This window comes from Mixophyes fleayi, chromosome 4, assembly GCF_038048845.1.
Source record: "Mixophyes fleayi isolate aMixFle1 chromosome 4, aMixFle1.hap1, whole genome shotgun sequence".
Taxonomy (NCBI): Eukaryota; Metazoa; Chordata; class Amphibia; order Anura; family Limnodynastidae; genus Mixophyes; species Mixophyes fleayi.
Window position 1 is genome coordinate 53,959,383 of NC_134405.1, and position 18,581 is coordinate 53,977,963.

The 18,581-nt window shown below is 39.3% G+C and overlaps 1 protein-coding gene and 1 long non-coding RNA gene across 3 annotated transcripts in view; both read right to left on the minus strand.

The window, feature by feature from the left end:
- The window catches only part of DDHD2 (DDHD domain containing 2), a 53,080-nt gene extending 39,678 nt beyond the window's left edge, over window positions 1-13,402 (minus strand). The window contains exons 1-2 of one of the 2 annotated variants that reach the window (XM_075207027.1): window positions 13,199-13,402; window positions 2,384-2,796 (exon numbers count right to left, since the gene is read on the minus strand). In XM_075207027.1, coding sequence (XP_075063128.1) covers window positions 2,384-2,728 — 345 coding nt within the window. In that variant the 5' untranslated portion in view covers window positions 2,729-2,796; window positions 13,199-13,402. The remainder of the gene's footprint in view (window positions 1-2,383; window positions 2,797-13,198) is intronic. The other variant, XM_075207028.1, reaches the window with a different exon arrangement.
- Window positions 13,403-18,351: 4,949 nt separating this feature from the next.
- LOC142149842 (uncharacterized) overlaps window positions 18,352-18,581 on the minus strand; it is a 564-nt gene continuing 334 nt past the window's right edge. Inside the window, exons 2-3 of the long non-coding RNA XR_012690890.1 lie at window positions 18,533-18,581; window positions 18,352-18,438 (exon numbers count right to left, since the gene is read on the minus strand). The exon at window positions 18,533-18,581 is cut by the window's right edge and continues 22 nt beyond it. This is a non-coding gene — a long non-coding RNA (uncharacterized LOC142149842). The remainder of the gene's footprint in view (window positions 18,439-18,532) is intronic.

The following is an 18,581-nucleotide window of genomic DNA, read 5'->3' on the forward strand; positions in this document are numbered from 1 at the left end:
AGAGTTTACAATGGTTCGCAAAAAAAAAAAAAAAAACATTCAGTAAGAGTTCAGAGGGTGAAAGCACCTTGTTATTAAGAAAGGTCATAGGTAACAGTAACTCAAATAACCATGTTTTAGTAGAATGTGCAGAGCATCAAACATTGAACAGGAAATGGAGGCTGCAGTGAGCTCACGACAGCTGGACAGTTGAAGACTGGAAAATAGTCACCTTGTCTGACGAATCTCGAGTTCTGCTGTGACAAGCAGACGTTTGGGCCAGAATCTGGACGAAGCAAAATTAATCCATCCTGTCTTGTGTCAACGGTGCTGACAGGTGAAGTAATAATATGGGGAATGTTTTCTTGGTGCACATTAAACCCCTTAATACCAAATGAGCATTGTTTAAATGTCACATGATACCGGAGCACTGTTGCTGACCATGTGGATTCCTTTATGGCCACAGTCAACTCATCTTCTAATGGGTACTTCCAGCAGCATAACACACCATGCCACAAGGCACATGTCATCTGTAGCTGGTTCCAAAAACATGGCAATGATGTCAACGGCCACCAGATCTCAATCCAGTAAAGCACTTTTAGAATGTGGTGGTACTAGAGCTTTTCATGATGAATGTGCAGCCAACAAATCTCAACATGGACCAGAATATCCAAGGAATGCTTCCAGCACCTTATTGAATCCATACCACAGGGCACGGTGGGGTGCTACCTAGTATTAGAAAGCTGTACCTAATAAAGTGGCCACTGAATGTATATATTTTTTTGGATTAGGAACAAACTGTACTGCAAATGGTCACACGGTAAAGAGATATTATTGCTCCCTTAAGAGATCAGTCATGCATGTGCTTGAAAAGAAATAAAAACAAGCTATATTTCAGCAGACAATATGTACCAAGCTCCTTTTCACCCACCCAGCAGTGGCAGTGAGTTTCCATGTAATCCAAGAGAACACCAGCGGGATCCATTCTTTTCAGAAAGCAGTTCCTGGCAAGTTACCACTGGCTTAGGTGAAGATGTACCACTTTATATGATACATTTACTTTCCAATAGATGAACAGTATAATGTGAACAGATAATGATCATCTAATGTAACAGTGAAAGCAAATCATCTGTAAAGAGTCACAAGTCTCCTAATTTTACATATCACATGTTGCTCTGCATAATGCTTCAAAGCTATGTTTTAGCATGATAAACTGCATTAAAAAAGTAAAGGAAAAAAGAAATGCTGATGCTACTAAACACAAGGTATACATAAGACAACTCTGCACAAGCCGGTATTTCTAAAACGACCTTTTGAGTTTGGATGGATAATATTGTGAGAGAAGTCTAACTACATGGGCTTGCAGATAATTATCAATATGAATGAAGCAGCTGATTAAATAAAGGGAGAGGAACAATACTGAAGGAAGATGCTTCAAACCAGGTTAAATGTTTTCGTATCTAAATAATCAATAACCCATAATTAGGGTGTATCAAAAATAGTGCTCTGGTCCATTATTGCGAGCAAGTAAACATAGACCTGTCAACATAGGAACAATCTCCCCTCATTTCTTTAGACTTCTCCCTGTCCCCCATAAAGCAATTTTAAGAGGTCCCTCTCATAAGAAGCCTATTGTTACCCAACAATGCGCAAAATCCGCACTGCCTGCAAGCCAGAGGATACATCCGTTATGCACTGGAAGTTTTTGCCATTCAAGGGATTTAAATTCCAATCGACAGTGAAAGTGATGCTAATTGGACTGGGACCATCCAATCAGGTGGAACATTCACTCGCAAGTCTATGGGCATTTAAATTTACCTCCCAAAAGAGTTTTCCAGCTCTGAAGTCTCTCATGCAGACAGCACACGAGCTGAATTTCTGTAAAGGAGGGCTTCCAAGGAGAGGGATCCCTAACGGCTACATAACATTGGATAAAGCCAGGACAATGTCATATTTGGGTAACCAGGAGGATATTGGCGTATTTACAGTACCAATTACATTATTCATGTGTTTAGAAAAAAAAATGCTGGTCCTCTGTGCACACAGACAGTGTGTGTAAAACAGCATTATCTGCATGTGAATAGCTTGATTCAGCTTTCATGTTGAATTACATACTGTGCATTGCTCTCTCCCAGGTTGATTTTCTCCATGGCGTGTGCACTCAGAAGGCAGGGGAGCTGCATGGTGGAAGTCAGCCCATCAAGAGCACAGCACTGTATGCACTTAAACACGGAAGCCACGTAAAGCAGAGATGCGTCCTCCCCAACGCTGAAAATCAAAGAAGTAAACCATATAGTTAAAACAAAGTGCATGGCCTCTTGCAGCCTTTGCTGTACTGTACAAGCCAATGAATTAAAGGTATTTGCACGTGGAGAACTCTTTCAAAAATAAAATCCTGACGTACAGTAAATCCACAAACCCGGCCTTTCTGTAGGGAACGACTTATTGTTGATGTGTGGACATGGACGCCCATCTTAGATACAGAGTTCTGGAGATCTTTCAAGGTCAGCAATGGCTGTAGAGACACATCCTCAACCAATTTCCTGCATGCTTGGTTGCAGAGCTTGGGAGGGCGACCTGATCTGGGCAGAGTCCGGGTGGTATGATGAGTCTTCCACTTCTTAATGATAGAGCACACTGTGCTGACGGGAATAGTCATTGCCTTGGAAATTTTTTTATACCCTTCTCCTGCTTTATGCAGCTCTACAACTTTATCCCGCACTTCTTGTGGAAGCTGCTTGGTCTTCATGGTGGCTTTAGTTGATCACTATGGAAGTTGAACCTTGAAAGTCTTTATGTACCCCCGATGGAACTTATCTACAAGTTAAACAAACTTTAATTACACAAAGATGGGGACTATATTACTAATTTTGTGACCTTTTTACACAATATCATCTCATTTGGGGGAAGATTTATCAAACCCTCTAAAAAAGAAACGTGAAGATGTTGCCCTTCGCAACCAAACAAATTCTAGCTATCATTTTCTAGAACAATGGCACGCAATAGGCCACCCACTGAGTCTTCACTTGCGGCCCCACAGCCGGCTGATGCAGACCTTAATCTCTGCTTTGTTAAAGCAGAGAATAAAGATCGGGGACAGCAGACTTCCACATCACGTGCCCTCCTCTGCATAACGCATGGAGACCACGCTACAGAATGGAAGAGGAGCTGGAGGAGGAAGGAGAACTCTTTGCTGCCTCTTTGAAGATTGGACAGCCACAAGTACAGCCCATCATTGTTGAGAATGTACTAGGTAAAATGATCGCTAGAATCTGATTGGTTGCTATGGTGAATACGCTCACTTTTCCTTTAAAGACGTTTGATAAATCTACCCCATAGTCTTCAAACACAAATGGGTTGAATTCTAGAAAAATTGTGAGTGGCAGTAGTCCCTATCACCCACTTGTACCCAGGACCTCTGTTGGGACTCATAATGCAGTACAGTGGAATCTAGAACATGGGTGTAAGACGATAGCTAGCTCCTGATTGCACAATTCCATGACCATCTAATTAGAATGCGGCTATTAGAATGCAGTTATTATTTTCAGTCTGATCCTTTACTTCTGCGGTGATAATAAAGTGCTACACCAAGTCTCAAGCAGAGGTCCTTGTACGAATAAGTACTTATATAAAATTAATCTAATTCCCCTGATTTAATGATAAACAAGATAGATGGAAATTAACAGGTATAACTATTTGTTAAGGTTATTTGTTTGTGCAAGGTATTTTAAAGTAAAGTTAGCTGTGTGTTTCTATATTTCCCACAATGTTTTTTTGTTTTTTTTTTTCAAATGATCACTTAGATGGTAGTTTTGAAACTGTTGTGCAATCATTGTCTTGTGACTCTACTTACATATGTGTATAATCATATATGAATTTGTAACTGCTGCAATTATGCTTTACAAAGATTGTCTGGGATAAAAGGAAGCAAGAGAGCCATTGTATCACTACATGCCTCTCACTGAATGGATCCATTCTGTAAAGTTATCTTCTGTGTAATAAGTTCCACAACACTAGGGCCTGATACACTATGAAAATTGCAGAGGTCCAAGGAAAGGTAGTCCCGACAATGTCCTAGTCAAGAATAAGGGAGGGCGACTTCCTCACGGAAGTGGAAAAACACTTAAATTTGCCAGTTTGGGTATATCCAATAAAGTCTCATCTGGGTATCATAACAAGTGGATCAAAGTCAAAATACACACATTAAAATGAAAATTTGTTGTTAGGATTACATAGAAATATACAATGGTCACAGAATATAACGAACTACTGGTCTAGTCTGGCTACTTTGTCAGGACAAGTCTGTGTGTATATTGGGCATTCTTAAACTCATTGACCATTGTTTTTCCAATGACACATGTATATAGGTTTTTTTCCACACACTTTATATAATTTTCCTGCATTCTGCTAAAAGACCAGATGTGTGCAATTGGCCAGCTGTGTGATCCAGAAACACGATGCAGTGACTCTCCACAACTGTCAGAAGAAAGTATAACATGAAACAAGTCCAGGGGGTAAATGAATCAAGCTGTGAGTTTACGCGGGTTTGAAAAGTGGAGATCTTGCCTAAAGCAACCAATCAGATTCTAGCTATCACTTTGTAGAATGTACTAAATAAATGACAGCTAGAATCTGATTGGTTGCGATAGGCAACATCTCCACGTTTCAAACCCGCCGGAAACTCCCAGCTTGATACATTTACCCCCAAGAAGGGACAGATTATTACATCCTTGCTGACAAGATAGAAGTCATTATGAACTGTAGGCACAAGCTAGCAACAGCAGGAACAAATTCAATGATGTAGCCCAGTCCTAACAAGTACTATTTGGGCTTCCATTCCAAAAAACAAACACCTCCCAAGTGACTTCAAGTGAAATCCATAAGATATATTAAAATCCCTTCACTTGCCTACGTTGCAGATCTCCTGGGGCAAAATCACAATCACAAAAAAAACACATTTTCTAAAACAAAATTAAGCAAATGCCAAACAAACCGATGCCGCTGCTCAGCCCGAGTGCAAGAATAAATTCTTAATTTGGCTACACACGTAGACAGCTATATTAGACGATCTGGCTCTTCAGCATATTAAGCGAAGCGTCTTAATCACCGTTTATGCAACAAAAAAGTCAACACGATATTCAGGCCAATAGTGGCGTTTTCTGATAGCACTTACCAACATGGTTAATAATCATCCAATTATTTTTAGCCAACTATCGTCAAGCTCATTATGAGGCCACAAAGACTGTAATATCAGGCAAATGACTTAATATAAGCTGCAGTACACCACCATGTCTGGCCAGCATTACACAAGGGCACATACTTGAAATGTTGATGCCACGTCATTTGATATTAGAGTGTGGTGCAATGTGTCCAAATCATTTTTAGCTAGATAGCTCAAGTTCTTCTATGTTATTTTTTGATGTCTGGAATGCAGAGCCGGTCAGAGAGATTCTACTAGATCTGTTGCAGAGAGGAGCATATGCATTGCATCCGCCTGTAACCAACTCATTCACATTAGTTTGATATAATGACAATACACAAATATAAAGTAAGAAAAAATATGCATAGATCAGTTACTCATATGAAAGCGTATGCTGTTGGGTATGTATTCAAACCAAATTAAAGCTTAAAATCAGTTTAAATTATTTGATTTCAAAAGGTGCTGTATCACAGAAAGTGGAAAAAAAAAATAATCAGTTATTGTAATGTTTTGGACAGGTGATTGCATTCTCATGTACCTTTTCAACATGATTGGTGTATATATAATATAAATAATGCATATCAGTTACTGCACTGCTACTCCCCTTTTCATACACCCCAGCTGATGACCTCTTTAGGGCTCTGTCTGTTTGTGACCTCATAAACATGCTGAAATCTCAAAGAACCACCTAAAGAGGGGATTTACATATTAAAGCTCTCAGTCAGGCTCTGACTCAGCATTACTATTCCCTGCCCCTTAATAACACAGAGCACCCTCCTCCTATTCTACAACTACCTCCATCAATCACAGAAGAGAATGATTTAAAGTTGATGTCCTGCTTGCATACAAGCAGAGATGTGTCTGCACACTTGTGTTTCCAGTCTGTATGTTGCGTTGCATCGTAAGATATGTACAAACTTAAATGTCGCAAAAAGATGCAACCAGAGCTAAGGTGCAACAATCATCATCAATTCCAAGAACAATGAATGCTTGCAACTGGGGGAGATATTTCCTTTGATGTAGACAAGAGGGAAGCACTAGGTGACCAGAGCAAAATTGGCAGCTCTAACAGAGTCCTACCTTAAATGATTTGATAGAGCAACAGTATGCTATTAAGGTGATATAAAGGCAGTTTAAAACAGGAAGTCAACAGAGATACCTGAAAAGGAGAGAATCAATACACTGATACACATTAGATACATATTGTGCTAAATCAAGACAGTGAGAGTGTCCTGTTCCTCAGGTGCCCCACTTGACACAGGACACAAGAATGTGCCAAGTAGTTTCAGCCAAATGTTCCTCTAGTGGTTAGCACTTCTGCCTCACAGGGCTGGGGTCACGAGTTCGATTCCCGACCATGGCCTTATCTGTGTGGAGTTTGTATGTTCTCCTCGTGTTTGCTGGGGTTTCCTCCCACACTCCAAAAAACATATTAGTAGGTTGTATGCTATCAAAATTGACGTGTGTGTGTGTGTGTGTGTGTCAGGGAATTTAGACTAAGCTCCAATGGGACAGGGACTGATGTGAATGAGTTCTCTGTACAGTGCTGCGGAATTAGTGGCGCTATATAAATAGATAGCGATGATGTCTGTACATGAGAGGTGGCAGGTGGGTCCTGGGAGTTTTCAATAAAGGATAAGCCCACCTGGGAGCCCTTCGTCTATAACCGGAGACATGACTTCCCCGCTATGTATCTGTAATATTAAGGTTTCAGCCCTGAAGTGCAGTATGTATGGTCCCAAATGTATAAGTGTCTAGGAGGTTTCAGGTGACTGTAGGCTCAGAAAACTATATAAGGGGTAACACTCAGGCAGGTAAAATCTACCCACTCTTTCCCGGGGGGTCAGTGCACATGAATTAGAATTAGGAGGAGATTCAATTAGAAAAAAAAATATGTGGGATGTGTCGCTGGAACGGCCTCGGAGACACCTTGCACGTATTTTTTTACTGAAATCTCCTGATTTTTGCTCATGCCCCATAGAGGTGCGAGCAAAAATAAGCATATATTTTTACCATACTACCAAGTAAAAATGTGCAGCCGGGATGTTCTTAGGAACATTGTGGCTAATTAAATATCCCCCTTAAAAGTCCAAAACCAGGGGAGAGAAGGGCCAACAGTGGCTGAAGTAAGGACTGGCTGGGATTTACATTTCCTGCTGGCCTGAAGTGTCGGGACCTGAAGGAGACATGGAGACAGAGGCAAGTGAGATTGGAACGAGCTCGGAGAGGCAGGTGTAGTACTGTCTGGGGGTTAGGACTGATACTGCTGTGTCAAGATTGAGCGTTCAATGACTCTTGCACTCTCAATCAGGGCCAGTGTGTGCCCTCATAAAGTAGGGCGACACACGTGCTGGACAGCTTCCACAGCAGGTGGATCAATCCGAACCTCCTATAGAAAGATATGCCAGTATAATGTGCGGAAAAGTCTTGCTGCTTGTATACACCTGCGTGTGTTACTATGGGTAATATTATAAACAACTTTTTCAGTGTGATTATTCTGTAAATCAGTTATATGTTAATAGTCTAATATGCTCGTTTCATAAAATAAACTTTGTTACAATTTGACTATTCACTTAAGAGTGTCAGAACCCACTGCATGGGGACAGATTGGTATGGATGTTGTCCAGGGATAAACAGAGTGGATAAAGCCCCTGCTCAGGGTGTTGTTACACATATACTGTGGATATAAAATATCTACACACCCTTATTGAAATTGAAGGTGTTTGTAATCTAAACCCTGAAATCATGTCAGACCTTTTTCCACCTTTAATGTAACCTTGCAACCAACAACATTCAAGTAAAGTCAAACAGACGTTTTTTTAGGAAAAATGTGTGAAGATAAAAAAAAAAACCCTACAATACCGATCGTATAAGTGAGCACACACTTTGACAATGGGGCTGTAATTGTGCTCAGTGTTAACCAATCACATTAAAAATAAAATTCAACGGTAATTAGAATACACCTGGACGTGATTGTGATTAACCACAGATAAAGATCATGTAGGATTGCCTTGCAGTTTTCTTGGCTGCATCCTACTGGAATAACTGTGGTCAGTAGGGAACTTTTAAAACATCTATGGGCTCTCATTGTTGAAGGGGACCAATCAGGAGAGGAGTAAAAAATAACTTCAAAGATATTTCATGTATCAATAAGTAGAGAAAATGTGGCACAACAGGTACATTACCAAGATCAGGACGTCCGTCCAAAGTTGATGACAGGACAAGGAGAAAACGCATTATGAAGAAGTTACTAAGAGGTCTATGGCAACATTAAAGGAACTGCAGGAATTTATGTCAGGAACTGGTCAGTCCTTGCACGTGGCAATCTAAATTTAAAATGAAACGGAATTTCACTTTCTAACATGATAACGATCCAAAGCACACATCAAAGTCAACCAAGTAATGGCTTGAGAAAAGGAAAATAGAAGTCTTGGAATGGCTCAGACCTCAATCCCATTGAAAACCTGTTAAATGACTTAAAGAGGGCTGTGAACAAGAATTCCAGTCGAAATTTGATGGACCATGATCCAGTGGCGGATCCAGGGGGGGGGGGGGCGATAGCAGGGGCTTGCTGCCGACGGCTGCACACTACATGCAGATTCGTTCAGCAGAGAGAGTTAGGGAGAGAGTCCTGCCCAACTGCCCAACTGCTCTGATTGTGTCAATCAGAGCAGTTGGGCAGGACTCTCTCCCTAACTCTCTCTGCTGAACGGATCTGCACATAGTGTGCAGCCGTCGGCAGCCTTGGGTGTCAAAAAGGGGGCGGGGCTAAATCCCCCCCCCCCCCCCCCCCCCCTAAATCGCCCCCCCCCCCCCTAAATCGCCCCCGGTACAATTAACTTCTGGATCCGCCCCTGCCCTCGTCCTGCTTTTATGCAGGGAAGAGTGGGATAGACTTGCAAAGTCCAGGGTGTATATTTACTAAACTGCAGGTTTGAAAAGGTGGAGATGTTGCCTATAACAACCAATCAGCTATAGTTTTGTAGAATGTACTAAATAAATGATAACTAGAATCTGTGTGGTTGCTATAGGCAACATCTCCACTTTTTCAAACATGCAGTTTAGTAAATATAACCCAAGGTGTGCTTAGTTGATAGAAACTTATACAAATAATGCTCAATGAAGCAAAAAGTGCTTGCACAAAGAATTAGTTTAGAGGCGTGCACACATATGCAACCAGGGTATTGTAATTTTTCCTAAAAATTGTCAATTTCTTTTTCACTTGAATTTGGTAGATTACGAGGTTAAAGGCTAGGTAGGTACACACTGGATGCTTTTCAGCTGATCAGGCCAATTACCTGATAAACGACAGTTCGGCCACATATTGCGTTAGTGTGTATACCAACACGATGAATGACAGTCATTCTAAAGTGCCGATTGCCATTACATTTGGTTGGCCGTACTGTTTAATAATCTCGTTCCACACACCTTCCGATCACGTAGTCTGTATGCACTCACGATCTCCATAAAGATTTTACAGAGTCATGGAGGTAGATTTACTAAACTGTGGGTTTGAAAAAGTGGAGATATTGCCTATAGCAACCAATCAGATTCTAGCTGTCATTTTGTAGAATGTACTAAATAAATAACTAGAATCTGAGTGGTTGCTATAGGCAACATCTCCACTTTTTCAAACTCGCCGTTTAGTAAATATACTCCATAGTCTTTTTCAGCCAATGCCGGCAATAAACATGTCCCAGTGACTAAATGTAGAGAGTGCTGTAGATGGAATACATTGTTTGTTCTGAGACTGAATATTTTGTTTGAGTCGACGAAATTCGTAAGGACATGTGGATAGCTATAACAAGCCGGTTTAATCAGTGTGACAGGATTGAATGAATGAGTGACTATTGTGCTGTCATTATCTAAATGCCAAGAGGACCAGATGTAGAGCACAGATCTGAAGGTAAATTGTATGTAGTCTGTATGAATGAATCACCCGACCAATTGGACCTTCAGTCGTAGGTACAATCGTTGTAGATAACAATTCAGTCAGAAAATTCTTCAGTGTGTACCTAGCCTTACTGGTGGAAAAAGTCTGACATGCTGTATCTTGATTTGTGTTACATTACAAACACCTGTAATTTCAATAAGTGTGCAGACACTTTACATCCACTGTATACAAGATTACATAATGGTGCAACTCACGGTAAAACGGCAATCATTTGATCAAACATGAATAGTTTCTTTGTATGTTATTTTTTATTTTTTTTTAAATGACTTAGCTGCTTTAATGACACTACTACAAAAGCATGTGTTTCAATATATTTATAATAACAACGTGTCAGTGGGATCTGAAAAGTACAGGCTGCATCCAAGAAAAACTCTTGTGTAACCCCTAGCATGAATACTTATTTCATTACATGTATATCATCCCATTTATTCATATTCATTTTAAGGATTTGTGCAATATTGTGTATCTTAGTCACACATGATGGTGATCACTGAAGAAAAAAAAAAAACATATGCATGTATAAAGGTCACAAAATCAGCGAGATATTTATTTATTTAAAAAAAAAAAAAAAAAACATTTTGTGTATTTAAAGTTTACAGTCAGAAAATTGTGTGGCTCCCCCACTCCTATAGAACACCACTCCTAAATAACATAGGTCCATGAAGCAAACACAAGCTTTATTTATACCCGTCATAATGTACAGAGGAAGAGGTACAAAAGCAGGAGAAAGGTACAAAAAATTCTCAAGGTGTAGCCTGATCCGTGCACAGTATTGTATTTAAATTATACAACTTAAACACTAAAATAAAGAATATATCCTATAATATATATATATATATATATATATAGTAGTGCAGGGTGAACTTTTCTCAGCATGGCAATGCACGGTCAGTAAAGTTTGATATGCATGTATACAGTTTATTTACGTTTTTATATACTATTTGCTTCTAATACAGACAAGGACAAAGGGAGAAATTCAATTAGCCACGAAGTGTCTTGAGGATGTCCATGAGACACTTTCCAGCAGAGATTTGACAGAAATCTCCACTCATTTTTCCTCCCATTAGCATAGACTTCTACCGTAATTGTCGGCAATGTGTGTGGCGCAATGTCCGCGCACCCTATTGCCGCCAATTCAATTCCCTCCCAAATGAAACTTAGGAGCTAGGCCAACTGTTATAAAACAGCAATTATCTAACATAAATAAAATGTTTGGGCTGTGTGCAGAGAGTATAAATGGGTGGGGCTACGTACAATACTTAGATAACACAACTCTATGTAGAAAAACCTAAGTTTATGAGGGTTTACGGTGCTTGTCAACTCTATGGAGCAGATTCAATTGGCTCATACTCTCCTCGCATTTCTATGGGACGCAAAGGAAACTGAGGGGATATTTGAGTAAAAACATTGAGGTGATGTATCTCAGCGGACTGTTCTGGAGACACTGCGGCACCACACACCGAATTGAATCAGCCCCTATATTTTATAAACCAGTTCTAATGTTTCCCAGGCGATGCAATGATGGGTAGGTTGCCGTGTTTGGCTAGAGTGTATTACGGCACTCTGAATTGGTCTGTGATCTAATGTTTGCATATATGTCCTTTAGTTTAAAAGGGGTTTGACATTTTTGATAGCCAGAATTCTCAATGCAGTGGTCGCCCACAATAAACAGCACGGTATGGCTCCCAACATCAGGAACCAGAAGGGTTACTAGGAGACCCTCTACATTCCCTACATAAGGAGTGGTATTAAGCAGGGCTGGAGGGGGGTGTTAAACACAGAGCGTGAAAGCTATTGGTGCATAGTGGCTGAAACCACCAGTGACGTCAATAATATAATGTATCTGAAAGCACATCCATCGTTATACTCACAGTTCAAAATGGTTTCCGATGAAAAAACATTTGTAAACAGGAACAAAATATGAACAATAAGATGCACTATTAGAATGTTTCCAACCAAAGATTACAGGGACCTTCAATGTAAAACTTACAGTGAGGGATCTGTGCACACAAGTAAAAAATAGTAAGTTCACACTAACTACTTTTCTGCTTTTTTCTGTCTTTGTTCTTTGAAGTTATATTTCACTTAGGTTGAAATAGCACAAAGACACAAAAAAATAAAAATAAAAATATTAATCTGCAACTGGAAAAAAACAAATGAATACATTAAGTATACGTAACTACACAGCTGTGTTATTTTGTGTTTTAAACTGCACAAAAAAAACAAAAGTAACTGTCCAGGTATTTCTGACCAGGACCACTGTTCTCTCTTTCAAAGTACAAGTAAATGACTTGCGTTATGGGGTAAATATTAACAGAATAAAGGCAGCATGCAGTGAGCAACACATGAATAACTTTCTGAGTAAACAGAAAGTATTGACATCCAAACAAAGGTGGGATAACACAGCTCGCCCCAGTAAGAAAACAACATTTAGTTAACTTTAAGAATCAGACAATAATTCTTAAGAACGTGATAGAGCCCAATAAAGCAATGTCTAGCTGTTTTATAGCAGCACCGATTTGTTTTTATTTTATTTTTTTATAACAATGACCAAAGGTCTCATCTTATCATACAGAACTGATCAAAGTATCCTGCCAGAGAGCACAGGTGGAGGGGATTTAATGAAGGATCAGCAGTGATCTGAAGTTATCTAATTCTCTGCCAGGATCACGAAGGAAACACTTTATATGACAGTCAACTGTGAAATTAGTGGATATTTAAATAACTACACAATAAATACAGAGTGTTTTATTTAAATAAACGTAAAACAAAGAATAGACTTTGTTGTTTAAAGTAAAAAAAATGTATCAGATATCAGAATAAACAATTATTCAAACAGTCTGGCCTACAAAGACAGTGGGCCCCATATCAGTCTGTGCCCCTGTGTCAGCTATGTAATCCCACCCCAAACAAACTAACCCCTAGCAGTGAGTGACCCTTCCAGTGTCATACACCTACCGGGCACTATAACCTACAGCAGCCAGGGGGCGCACTATCCTTGCAGCAGAGCACTCCTGCACATCAGCCCGCTGCTATAACAGTGATATAATGGGACATAGACTTACCACTAGCAGCCTACCAGCTGTCCACACAGACCCTCACCTTCCACGCACCGCCTCCTGCCCGCGGTCACGTGACAGGAGCCCTTGGTTCCGGGTATAGAGGTGGGCATCCACGTGACCCGTATCGACGATCTCGCGTGGAGTGGAAGGGTTAAATGCAGAGCCTCGCGAGATTGGCCAGGGAGAGGGCTGAGGTGACTGTGTTGTATTTGGACAGAGTTAGAAGCATTTCTTCCCCTCAAGGAAATTGGATTTTTTTTATTAATTTTTTGGACAGCCTTTAGTTAGTAATTGATGCTTTTGAAGTGTGAAATTACTCCAGAAATTGATGTCACAACCCATACATACATACATACATACATACATACATACGTACACACACACACACAGCTTTGCATAAATTGAACAGAGTGGAGGATTTAGACTGTTTCTGGGTTGGAGGGATACATTATGAAGGCTGCTTGGCCATATGCATTCTTACTCTGCAGAATAACTTGGATTTGGCACCAGCTCAGAGTAGGCAGAGGTCAGGTCTCGTGTAAAATAAATAATTTAAAAAACAGGTGTCCAACCCTACCCAAATCCTCAACCAGCCCCAGTGCTAGATAACCTTGTCTGTTTTCCACTATAACAGGGAGACTACAAGTGAAGAACAGTGTGTCCTCCCAGCAGGGCCGCCATCAGGGGGGTACGGCCAGTACTGCTGTGAGGGGCCCGGACAGACCTCTCCGTCTGTCTGGACTGTCCGGGCCCCTCAGTCACCGACCGTGCTGCCCCTTTTTCTTCTTACCTTCTTCTCTGCGATGCTGCAGCTCCGCCTTCCAGGCTCTGATAGGCTGGGAGCATGGCGCAGTGATGTCATCTCTGCTCGCTGCGCTCCCAGTGTATCAGTGACCGAGAGCTGGGGGACCTTAACTATGGAAGGGGGGAGAGGGAGAGCCTGGGGGACCTTAACTGGGGAGGGAAAGCCTGGGGAACCTTAACTGTGGAGGGGGACATTAACTGTGATTGTGGGAGGGAGAAGGGGACATTAGCTGTGTTTGCGGGGAGAGGAAAGGGGGACATTAACTGTGTTTGTGGGGAGGGGAGAGGGGGACATTTACTTTGGGGGGAGAGGAGCATTTACTGTGATGAGCGAGTGGGAGGAATGTACTGTGATGAGGGATAGGGGGCGCATGTATGGCGAAGAGGGAGGGGGCACATGGGGGGGGGGGGGGGCTAGTAGCTCTTTTCAGCTACTAGCCCTGTGCTGAAAAGAGCCAAGGCTTGCACATCCTGAGCCATGGTTGTTTTGGACTCCCTGAGTGGCAGTATAATGGACATGGGTTTTAAAACCCCTGCTCATTATAACAAAGGATACACATACATTCTTTTAAACAATTTATTACATCTAAAATTAATAATTGTTTATTCAAAGCTTGCGACCTGGGAGTGTCCTTTACTAGTCAGTCAATCACAAACCACCAGCATCCGAAACTGCTAGTGATTGGCAGGCTGGTGATGTCCTGGTTACTCCTGGCTATAGTCATTTCATGCCAGTCGGTCATAGTGCAGGGAATATTTACAGTAGGAGTCCCCACTTGGACTATGATGAATTGAAAAGAAGATATTTTCTTCTATGATCAATAAAGTACTCCGACCCCACAGCCCTGGGTTTTGGGAAAAGCCCCAGCAGTGTAGGGTAGTAGCTTCTGGTTGTGGCATGGGTTTTTTTTCTTTTCCTTATAGAAGTACCAGAGCTGGCCTGGGGCTGGTTTTTATTATAGCAAGAGAACCCAATGGTTATGGTCTGTGACTGGTTGAGTATGGAGAGCACATTTTTTATTTTACTTTGCACTGTGCATGGAAGTTATTTTATTACAGCTTGCAGTTTTCTGTCCTGAATTACGTTACTCCAAATGCACAACAAGGGGGGTATTCAATTAGCCTTGATTTCGCGATTCCGATACTATTAAACGCGTTTTCGCGTTAGCATAGAGTGCACACAATTCAATTCCCCTTATTTTACGCGTTTAAGTCGGAAATAAACATGTTACGCAAATTCTTACCAAGCCCATAGAACAAGTGCAGGCAGGTTATTCAATTGTAAATTTTCGCTTTAACGCATGTACAACAAAATCGCGTTTAGTCATTTTTTCGATCGCACCATTGAAGGTCTTTTAAAAGCATTAATGATTCCTTTAATTTCCAAACTTATTTAAATATGGGTCTTTTTTGTTAATATACTCATTAAACTTCTCTCAACTGATAATTGTGTATTAAAAATAACTTTAATCCCATGAAAATAAAAAAGTTTGTAAAATGATATTTAAATAACTCCCCTTTAGAAAAAAGCAAATGGTATAGTCCACTGGATTAAAATTAAAAACATTAGTTTCATTTCTCATTTAACTGACCTGAGAGAAAACATTAAAGAGCTGAGACTGAGACAACTGTTTGGTTTTGTATATCTACATTTTTATATAAAAATGTATATCTAGCAGATAGTTAAGGATTTTTATTTCTATAAAATTGTTAATAGTTTAATATCTAGCATTATTTATAGTTAATGATTTATATTTCTATAAAACTGTTAATAGTTTAATATCTAGCAGTATTTATACTGCTAGGTAGTTAATTAATAATAATAATAATAGTTAATTAATACTTACATTTTTTTTATTTTTTTTTAATAAGAAATTTACAAAGGCATTAGTAATGGAGCCATTTTCGATAAACGTTTGGCAGTTTATGTATGCAGCATGTATTGATGAATGTGCACATGCTGGTTTGCTTGTTGGGGGAGAGGAAGGAAATGCTTTGGAAATAGAGGAGAATGTAGATGTGCATGTGGCTGCAAGTGAGGGAGAGAATGCTGTGGCTTCATTACTGGATGCAAGGCGTCGGGTCCCACGGCCCCGTCTGTACCGCACACGTCGGTTACTTGATGGGGTCCCTGAAGAGATAAGATTATATCACCTATCAAGTTGCAATTTATTCTTTATATGACCTCCTTAAAGAGGACCTGGAACCAACAGTCCCCACAAACCATGCTGTGCCTGGATTGGCAAAGCTGCTTGGGGCATTGCATTTTTTAGCGTCGGGAACCTTTCAACCGACATTGTCCGTAATTGCGGGTTTCTCCCAACCCACATTTTCACAGTGTTTGTTCCAGGTCCTTAAAGCCATGAATAAACATACTAGGGAATTTATTAAATTTCCACAGTCTGAACTAGAATGGCAGGAGGTCAAATCCAATTTTTATAGTGTGGCACGTATGCCAAATGTCCTGGGTGCAATAGATTGTACCCATGTGGCACTCACACCTCCGCACAGAATGGAAGAGAGCTTTCGAAATGAATGTGCAGATGGTGTGTGATGCCAGAAAAAAAATCCTAAATGTTTGTGTTGGCTTCCCTGGTTCCTCTCGTGATTCTTTTATTTTGCAGAATTCAGGAGTGTTCAAGATGTTTGAGGAGGGAGATTTTCCTCATGGATGGCGTTTTCCGGGAAAGTTATATCTAGGTAATCGCTATTAATAATTATTTCTAAAATGAGAAGAGCACTAATAATAAAAAAAATAAAAATTAATAGGTGATGCAGGATATGGGAGCCCTGGTTGCTCACTCCAGTGTCCAATCCAATTTCTGATGCTGAAAAAAGGTACCAAGCGGCACATATAGCCACCAGAGGTGTAATTGAGCGTACCTTTGGGCTACTTAAGAGCCGGTTCCGCTGTTTGGACAGGTCCGGCGGTGCGCTTCTGTACTCACCATCAAAATTTGCCTTATTGTTATTGCTTGCAGCATTCTGCACAATATCTGTTTGGCAAATAATTTGGAGGTAGAGATAGATCCTGCTGTTTTACAGGATCAAGACCTTTCTTCAGCCACAGCATTTGGTCGGGAAACAGGAACTCGTGAGCGCCAGCGTTTAATTTTGGATTTTTTTTCATGTAAGTGTAAATTTTCTTATGTCATAATTTTTTTTATAAATTAATTAATAACTAATAGTTTATCTTTTTTTTTTTTTTTCAGGACTTCAAATTAATTTGTGGGAGATATCTCAAATAATCGTTGTTCGGCGTTTGGTTAAAGGATTTATATATATATATATATATATATATATATATATATATATATATATATATATATATGTTTTTATTTGAAAATATGTTTAATGTTAACAACAGTTAGTTAAGATAAAAGGATGATTGCAAGACGTAACCAGCGACTGGATTTTGAAGACCAAGGCCATGACGCTTTTCAAGAGCCAGCTTTTTGGACAGGTGGGTGTCATCATATGTAAACTGCACTATGCTATGTTCTGTGTGATATAACCTTATGTAAAGTATCACTACTGACACATACTCACACTGAAATTACCTTTTTTCTCTTTTCCTTTCTCCACAATGTACCTGTCACACCCATTTCACTGTGGATTGCAGACGGAAAAAAGCGACTGGATTTTGAATAGTCCATGGAATATTGACCCACTTGTATTGTTTGTTTTTTTTTTAAATATAATGTATACTGTTTAATTACCACAAAAATCTAAATTATAAGAGAAATGATTGTTTGTATCCAAAAAAGTTAATCACTCTTTAAAATGTATTAATAAATTTTTTCTAACCAAATTGATGTGTTGAACAAATATTTATTTTTCTATTATATTGTACAACAATCTTTCTAGATTATAATAATGAAAGACACATGTTTTAAAGAAAAATATAACATATTTTAATAATTTACATATTTTCTTTGTGCAATAAAATTTATATATCACAATTTAATTTTTCTGTGGTCTTTGCTTTACTCCAATTTCTTGTATTTTTCACAGTAGTTCTTCTATCCTCTTCAGTTGGCTGTGAATTATTTAAAAAAGTGTTTAATTTTTTTTTATTTATTTTTTAAAACATAATACAGTTGAATTAAAATTGCAACATTAGCATCATTAACAATCAATCGTCTATTTTAATTTTCATTAGGATTAAGTATTATCTTGTAAAAAATCACTGATAATATTTCTGGAACTATTTTTTTTTTCACACTGTTATCAATAACATTTAACATTGAATTTTTTTTTACAATGAATGCTACATTTGTTAAAAACATTAGCATATAAAAACAATTTAATATACATTTATATATCAATAACATACCGTGTTTAATTATAGGTAAAACTAAATTCTTGTCGTTAGTTCTTCTTTGGGATAACTTCATGATTTGTAGCATAGACCATTAGATGATTATAAAATCTTTTGTCTAAGGGATTTAAACAGAAAAAAAATATATATAATACCTAATAATATAAAATGTAACATAATCAAATTAATTTTAACACAAATATTACACTTACCATTGTTAAATATTCTTCCAGTAATTGAAGGATTACGTGCATTTTTCCA